Below are 8,438 nucleotides of genomic sequence, written 5' to 3'. Positions count from 1 at the left end.
TCTGTCTATAATGGAGTGAAATGGAAATTTGTAAGTGACCCCAAACTTTTGACCGGTAGTGTATATATATATATATATTTTCTTTTTAACCTATCATGATGTAAATTCAGCACACTTGTGTCTGTTTCTTAATGTGTTTATAAGTGTAAATAAAGGGTATATGCAGTACACAGTATAGCTACAATAAGCAGTTTAACAAAATACAATTATGAATTATGAAACAATACTTTTACAGCACAATTATGTTTTTTGCCCACAGCCTTTCTAACCTATTTGGATTGTATAACATCTGCATCAACTTGTTTCAAACTAAACTAATTTCTTCAATTTCTTCAATGATTAAAATCTAATCATCAATGAGACACTTAAATAAGCAATCCACAAACTAACCAACCAGGCAGTCAATCAACCAAATATCATCTTAATCATTGTGTGTCCTCACCACAGCGTGGGTTGTCATGATGACCTGAGGACGAGGGAGGCTCTCCCGGTAAAGGAGGTTTCCGTTTGGAGAAAGTGATGATCCGATTAATTTTCTTCCCAGCTGCTCGGCTCATTGACCCCGTCAGCTCTGAGAATGCTCCACGCTTCCCCCTGTCTGGAATCAAACATACTCTGGTCAGACTGGGCTGGGGCTGACAATGTGGTCGTCGAGTTGAGGAGCACTTGATATACCAACATATAGACCGCATCACTGTAGTTTTTTGCTGGGTTTGTGTTAAATAATACGTTCCAATACAAAAACACACATTTACAACTACCTTCAAAGTAAAACTTCTAATGTAAAGTGGAAGAGAATAAAAGTGTTCAAGTGGAAATTTTTGTGTAAACCACTTATTCAGGTCTCATTGTACTTTCAGAATTGAAAAATAATGTATTGTCTTTAATTACATAGATGTCTTTTATTTATTTAGCATATCCCTAGAGTGTTTGAATGTCTAAACTGCATGTACCAGGTGCCGCAGCGCTCTGTCCACCCTACTTCCTATGATGTCAGTGGGAGACAATCGCAGGAAGGAAGAGGACAGGAAGGATGTCATATCTGTCCATGCCTCACTTCCTGTCTCTCCCTCTCTCTCGTGTCTCTTTAGGTTCAGAGCCGCACGGACAGTAAACAGCTTTTAACCACATCGAAACAACATGACTATGTTTGACCTATATGCTGACCAAACATCAAGGATTGCTCGGTTTATCCTTCCTGATTTTGAGGCTACACAAAAACAAACAATAGTGTACATGGGTTTTAACACACTCTTATAAAGTTGTGTGTGTGTGTGTGTGTGTGTGTGAGAGTGTGTGTGAGAGTGTGTGTGTGTGTGTGTGAGAGTGTGTGGAAATCAGAGTTCAGAGTTTGTTTGGAAATCAAGGACATTTTAGCGTTCACTTCCTTCAACGACCATTTGAGGGTTAAATCTTGGTTTTAGGTATAGGTTATAGTCAGAGGCCACTCATACTAATATTAGCACTTTTGCACAACAATAATTTATCTTTAATATTGTAGGTTTTAATTAACAACACTAAGTGTTTGCAATATTATGCCTATCCTCGTTGATATGGGGTTATGGGGTTAAAATATGTAGAGAAAGAAAAGCCTCTCAGTACTATGAAAAAACAGTCTAACAGCACCACAAACTACAACGTCCAAAAAGAAGGTGAATCAACATCTTTATAAACACAGTTTCACAAAAACATATTTGAACATATAAACATATAACCTTTATTTATCTCTTTTCACTTCATGTAAAACATAAACAGTTATGACTAATCTTTAAGCTCTGTGCTGTTACATAAATGTATCCAATAGAATGGGATTCGGGTGCTAGCTTTATTGCTAGCTGCCCATTATTAACTGAACTTGACCATTTGTGGGTAGCCAGTAGAGCAAAATAGCAAATATGTGTAGTCTGCTGTATCCCTCTGCTCAACTAACTGAAACAACAATTAAAACAGGGTCGATAATAATCAATCATTTTTGTCTTAGGAAGGTAAACCTACTCAGTGAGTCTAAGGTGTCCCGTCCTGGTCCCTGTGCAGTGGACTGATTCTCTGCTGTCGGCCCGCTGTCTGAGTCTGACGCCTGCCGCTCACACTGCAGCACCTGGCAAAAAAGGAGAAACCTTTATTACTTATCTTTCCTTGTTAAAGAAAAAGCTTTAACTGAGCAAAATCATGTCAATAAAAATGACAGAAGTTTCTTGATGTGTGGTTTATTGACTTAAAGTATTTTTAAACATATTCTGCCATCTGGGTGTAACCGCCATGTCACCATACATTCAGCTTGTTGGCTCTGCATCTGTATGCCAAAACCTTGTTTGAAGTATGAAGTGGTATGAAATGCTTTGAAAACTGGCCAGCTCAGCAACCGCAATAATGTCACCTCACTCACTGCTTACAACTAGAGGCCAAAGGAACAGTTGTGTCATGGTTGGGCTGAAAAAGCTGATGTCAGAGACAGACATGGAAATGTAAAAACTAGAGTATACATTCAGAATGAAACACACCTCAGTAAATGAAAAAAAAGATATTACAGTAAAAGTCCTTACTGTCAAATACTGTAAATAAACACACTACAAGCAGAAACATATGCGCGTACCTTGTCAAGCTCCAACTTCCTCTGTATGATAGGAGAAGTGGATCCATCCAATCCTTCAGTGTTGCTACATTGGCTGCCAACATCTTGAACCACCTGGTTCCAGAAAAATAAAATATTCACTATAAAACCACCCTGTGTTGTCCCCCCCAGCCCTATTCCCCACTTGTCCTGCCCCACTGTCTGTCTTGGCTCTCTGCTATAGGGCATATAGTTACCTTGAGCCACCGCTGGGCCTGCTCTTTACTCTGAACAGCCAGGACTAGAGCCTCTCCTCCAGGCAACGAGAAGCGCAACTCATGTCTCTTTTTCCGGCCTTCCTTTGGGACGTAAATGACGTTGCACAGATTCAGAGGGAGCTCTGTGTGGGGAGAGCTCTCTTTGATGCTCTTAAAGCACTGTAAAGAAGAGATCTTGAGATACTGTAACTCCAAGTCACAAAAAAATGACTTTGATGTATCGATTGATGCTGTTTGATGCTATTTCACTTTTTACAAAAATTTGCCCCAAATAACACCAGATAATACATTAGAAATTTTGGTTTGAAAGTTTAAAAAAAGACACATGAGCAGCTCTGTTTACCTGCAGTTTGTTGTCTCGGACAACGATAAGCTGTTTAGCCCATTGGCCAAAGCGTTTCTTTCGCAGCAGGAAGGCACAGATGCGGCAGTCTTTCACTGGTCCATCGGGACTCTCCTCAGCCGTCCATCGCTGAGGTTGTTCTCCCCCTTTGGCCTCTTCTTCTTCTTCCTCGTAAGACTCGTAGGAGCTGCTCAGAGCATCGGAGTCATTGTCTGAGCATCAAAAAATAATACGAATCATTTATTTACAACAAGTTCTGGTTCTGTTCATTTGTGTATTTTACTTACTTCCAACCAGAACACGCCTCTGTTTATATTTGTCTACTTGAATTGCTAACGTGAGTGAGCACAAGAGAGGGTAGACTCACAGGAGTTTTTAGGCGGCCCATTAATCCTGGTAATGGGGTAGTTATTGTCTGCATCTTCATAGTAGGCATCCTCCACAGAGTTCCTAGAAGCTGCAACAGAGGAGCGGAAGAGTTGAGATGAGATAAAAGAGAATCCTCTAATAATTCAGTGGGTTACAATATTTAACGTGTGTGCAAATCTGTGGTTTGGTGTTCTACGGAACTGTTCATGTTGGTGGTGAAGTACTGAGGGGTGGATCCAGGATGTAGAGGAACAGCCTCTTCATAGTAGTCATCAGGTAGGGGGGTTGTTGGCAAAGGTGGGGGGGGCGTGTCAGTCGGCGTCTGAGGGGAAAGTTAAACCAAAGTTTTGGTTTCCAGGACAACAGATGGACTGACAGGTGGATGCTGTAGATGACTTACAGATTTATTGGGATGAGTCTTCTCCTCTTCGTCTTTGTGCTCTTTCTGCTCCACTGGAGACACACTGAGCATGTGCAGATCACAGTCTGGAAGAGGATTAATGTTACCATAACTATAATGCATAATACATTTTATAATATTGTACATTTTGTAGATGTTGTGTTATGATGATTGGAAATAAACACTAATTTCTAACTAATTAACTAAGTATTCATAACACTGAACTGGTTTGAAGGTCTACTCACCAAAATCCTCAAACAGAGACTCTACAAAACTAGTGCCGTTGCCATAGAGACAGCTGTTCACATAGAGGTCTGATCTATTGACTGTGGAAAAGATAAATTAGACGTTAGAAATAGGATCAAAGTTAGGGTTAGGATTGTGGAGTATGCTTAGGTTGGGAGAGTCAGTGCTCAGAGAGTTCTCAGTGTGTGTCAATACTGGACAATCTGCATCTTTAGACAAATATTGTATGAAGTTATATGGAAACCTAAGTTTGTAAGTCAGACCACAAAGGAGCGCAAGTTGCAGTTTGCAAATCTTTGTACCAGAAGAACAAAGATAACTAAAGTCATAAAATCTAAGTGAAAATTTGCTAAACCACCCGAATCAGCTTAAGAAATAAATGCTCAAGGTATTTGGCTGTAAATAGCTTAATTGAAACGGAATATGCTAATTCACTTTGTGAAAACCTGAAGAGAGTATGGGCAGGGCAGTCTGGGTCCATTCAAACAATTGTGAGTATGTGTTACTATCAGGATGCTTTGTTTTTCTCCTTTCTTTAACCTCCTGTCATTATCCACTCTTAACTTTACATTTCATTATCCTCTTACTGCAATCCCTTTATCCTCTCTGACATCCTGCATCTCCGAGATAAAATAGGATCTACTGTAAAGACCTCGATAAGATCTGATGTCCATATGCATGTTTCTTAAAGCAATACAATTACAGTGCTTACGCAGTGTTGTGCAGTTGCAGTATGGCTGTAAGAAATGCTCTGTCCTTGTCTGAATAAATACTGTTGTAGTGACCTTGAACACATTTCTCAACTCAGAAATGCTTCAGCTGCAAGAGCTGAAGCTGCCCGGATTATCCATAACAGTGACCAGGGGCACCAATCATTCACAACCAGTTGGGGGGGCACCACAAGGTTGTAAAACAATTTTTCCTAAATTGTTTTATTATTCACTTGAAATTGTTGACCTTTCATTACTTGTTTATGAACACTTATTTCAGAATAATAATGAAAATAACAGACTGTCAGAGTTGAGTTGGTCCACAAGTATGTGCAAATGTATGGGGGGGCCTTTTTAGGTATAGTGCCCAGGGGCACTATATTGTCTTAATACGGGCCTGGTCGCAGGATGAAGTTGAAAAACCACAAGCATACTTGCTCAAATTGCATGAAATAAATAAAATCCGATTTGTAGTTGTGCCTCATTTAACACACTCATTTAACAAATGTACTTTTCTCTCTTAGACATTTGACATGTTGTCCTTGTTAAATGACATTTTGTACCTTTCATGTGTCGACCCTCAGCAGCTTGAAAATAAGTGCTTACTTACTGATAAAAGAAGACTCAATTATGGCCCAATGAAAGAATAAAAATGGGTTTGGAAAAACAAATGTAATGCTTTAGGTCGCATATATTAACTATATAAACAAATATCTGAGTTGTTTTTCATGCTGTACTGTAATTAATGGAAGCCATGTTTAGCCAACTGTAAAAGGCACATCCAAAATTAATATTACGATTGTTGTTGCAGTGAATTAATAAAGTTTAAAGGTGTTTGTCACATCACTGCACCTAAGGATGCTTATAAGGTGAGAAATACCAGAGATGTTATGCACAATGCCCCCTCCATCTGAGACGTGATTCTGTACCTGACAGCTGCATCGAGTCCAGGATGTTACGTACGGAGGCCATCTTGTCAGCAGTGGCGGGACTGACCGTCTCGTTGTCCAGCATCTTTAGCAGAGAGCCTAGCTCGTTCACAAGTCGCTCCATCACAACTGAAAAAACACAAAAGAACATACTATTATTATGTTTGCAGAATGAAATATACCATATAGTACAAATGTATTCTTTGGCGTCAAGCACCATCATAGAAGGCCCACGCTGCAGACTCTCTAAATTCTTATGCTATTAGAACAAGTGCATCAGATGTCAATTTAACAAACACATGCAAGGCCATGCAAGCAAGTGCGAGCAAAACTGGCAGTTCACGAGGGCCATTAAGCCACTGGGGAACTTAGCTTAGCGCCTGTCGCAACAGCTGACAGGGAGGAGACATTCAGCATCCAACACATCGCTGTATTTATTTTCCCAGTCAGTGTTTTTGTGTATTAGTGAGTCTGGTCTCTTGTCGCTGCACCACCACAACACAGTCCTTCTTTCAGTTTGGACATTTCACGCTGTAAAATGTTTTTGAAAAAAAAATTGTTTCCATGTTCAACGCTGACATCCTGTGTGTGTGTTTGTGTTTTGTTGACCTTGACAATTGTTCCAAAAGCTCTGCCACACATCCTGCTCAGAGCCAACAGAGAGGGGGGGGGGGGGGGGGGGGGGGGGGGGTAGAAAGAAAGGAGGTAAGGAGGAGGTGGCAGGAAGCTTCCAGGAAATGAAGCCAAAGAGAAGAGGAAAATCTGTAATTCCACTAGAGATAGAATAGTATCTAGTTACCTGACTGCCTGAGTTAGTTAGTTCAGTTGATTATTCATTCATAAGATGCCTGAGAGGCAGATGCTCCAGTTCTATAGTAGAGTAATCAGCTGACCTTTAATTAAATACTAGATATTGGCCACTATTAATATGATAAAGTATCAGTCCTGCCATTGTACAGATGGAGTGGATCATTACGAGTTTAACAGGTACTACCCTTAAAATTATCACACTTCTGTTTGGGTTTCAATGGGGCGTTGTACTATCCCACCATGACCCACAGGCTCTTTAAGTGGCTTTTATTCAAACTGCCAAGAAAAGTATTTTGGGGAAACATTAAATCTTTGTCATTTTTGTCATTTTAATCTTTAAATTTACAATGTTGCTTCTCCCAAAACACAAACAATGTTGACCGGAATTTCAACGACACTTCAGCAGGGGTACTGAAACCTCAACATGGGGAAAAAAACTGAGAAGTGTTTTCTCTTAGCCACTGAGAAAGAACTCTACATCCTTTATAAATCTTCTCCCTGAATGAATTTGAAAAAATCCCTTTTGACCTCTTGTCCTTCTTACAGTCTGAATGAACTCTGAAAGCACAATACCAAGTGTTTCATTTCATTTTTATTAGGAAGAACATTTCTAATGTGCCATACAGTGGCCAGAAAACAGACCACGTCCTCACTGGTGACAAATCAGATGTTAAAATTCCTGTAAAAAATGTAAAATGTAAATGTTATTTCATGGAGCCAGGATACTATGCATCCTGACAAAGTTCCCTTGCCTTTGTAATTAAAATAACCCCATATTATCACATACCCTTCACCATACCTAGAGATTGGCATGGTTTTATTTCAATTAGCTTAATAGCTGGTTGGATTTGAATTGAGAGACATTGCCTATTTTAATTCCAAAATAATCAAAACTGTCTCTCTTTATCTCACACACAGTGTGAAGTCAGAGAGAGTGAGGGAAGAGCCCTCAGTCTCCCCCCGTCTGACAATACTCTATTGTCTCCACAAGAGCCAAAATTAGATGACTACAATGCTCGGCAAGACCAGAGCAAACAACACAATGCCAGAAACCCGAACAAAACACAAAACAGGAACTAACACACAGTCTAAGAGGGTGTGGTGCATTACAGCTGCATGGTCTCGATCTATGGGCATTCAGGGTTAAAGGATATATCTCCAGCAGCTGTGTGTGTGTGTGTGTGTGTGTGTGTGTGTGTGTGTGTGTGTGTGTGTGTGTGCGTGTGTGTGTAGTAGTATTTCTCGGCCAGCAGCTGTGGTTTCCTGTCTTAGCTGTCGACAGAAGCGTCCCTCCACTCCTTCCTGATCTTGACTCTCTCCTCCATCCTACTGTGGGTCTCACCTCCTTTCGCTCACCCCCCTCCTCCTGCTTTCCCCTTTCTCTTTTTCCATTTCTCTCCGTCCTGCTGTTTCTCATTCTGTCCCAACCATAGACTGTAAAGGTCCCGACATCCTCTGTCGTCCTAAACTCTCCGTCCATCTCTGTTCACACTTCCTTCCAGATTTTTTCTGTTACCATTCTCAGTTCATTCACTATCTTTTGAATAAGCTGTTCAAGAAGTTGCTCTATTGATCTATTGTACTTCACATATCCAGGAAATGTTGCAACACAAGCTGAAAAAACACAAGATGCAATGTAATCAATCTCAAAGTAGACAAAGCCGGCAGGAGGCATTTGGTCTATTTTCTGTTTCTTGAAGTCTAACTTTACAGTCAAGGCTGTCCATTCAATTATGTCTCTCTCCCTCCGTCTACTGTCTACATCTCTCTCTCTCTCTCTGGGGGGGGGGGGGGGGGGGGGG

At 40.5% G+C, this 8,438-nt stretch overlaps 1 protein-coding gene across 1 annotated transcript in view; it reads right to left on the bottom strand.

Annotated features, from left to right (window-relative positions):
* LOC117955999 (actin filament-associated protein 1-like 1) overlaps positions 1 to 8,438 on the bottom strand; it is a 17,237-nt gene that overhangs the window by 3,569 nt on the left and 5,230 nt on the right. Inside the window, exons 2-11 of the mRNA XM_034890842.1 lie at positions 5,827 to 5,955; positions 4,187 to 4,267; positions 3,942 to 4,027; positions 3,743 to 3,863; positions 3,540 to 3,629; positions 3,173 to 3,384; positions 2,809 to 2,988; positions 2,594 to 2,686; positions 1,996 to 2,098; positions 443 to 598 (exon numbers count right to left, since the gene is read on the bottom strand). Coding sequence (XP_034746733.1) covers positions 443 to 598; positions 1,996 to 2,098; positions 2,594 to 2,686; positions 2,809 to 2,988; positions 3,173 to 3,384; positions 3,540 to 3,629; positions 3,743 to 3,863; positions 3,942 to 4,027; positions 4,187 to 4,267; positions 5,827 to 5,955 — 1,251 coding nt within the window. The remainder of the gene's footprint in view (positions 1 to 442; positions 599 to 1,995; positions 2,099 to 2,593; positions 2,687 to 2,808; positions 2,989 to 3,172; positions 3,385 to 3,539; positions 3,630 to 3,742; positions 3,864 to 3,941; positions 4,028 to 4,186; positions 4,268 to 5,826; positions 5,956 to 8,438) is intronic.

This window comes from Etheostoma cragini, chromosome 13 (genome assembly GCF_013103735.1).
Source record: "Etheostoma cragini isolate CJK2018 chromosome 13, CSU_Ecrag_1.0, whole genome shotgun sequence".
NCBI classification, from domain to species: Eukaryota; Metazoa; Chordata; class Actinopteri; order Perciformes; family Percidae; genus Etheostoma; species Etheostoma cragini.
The sequence above is the reverse complement of the archived record's forward strand: the minus strand, read 5'-3'. Positions and strand labels throughout refer to the sequence as shown.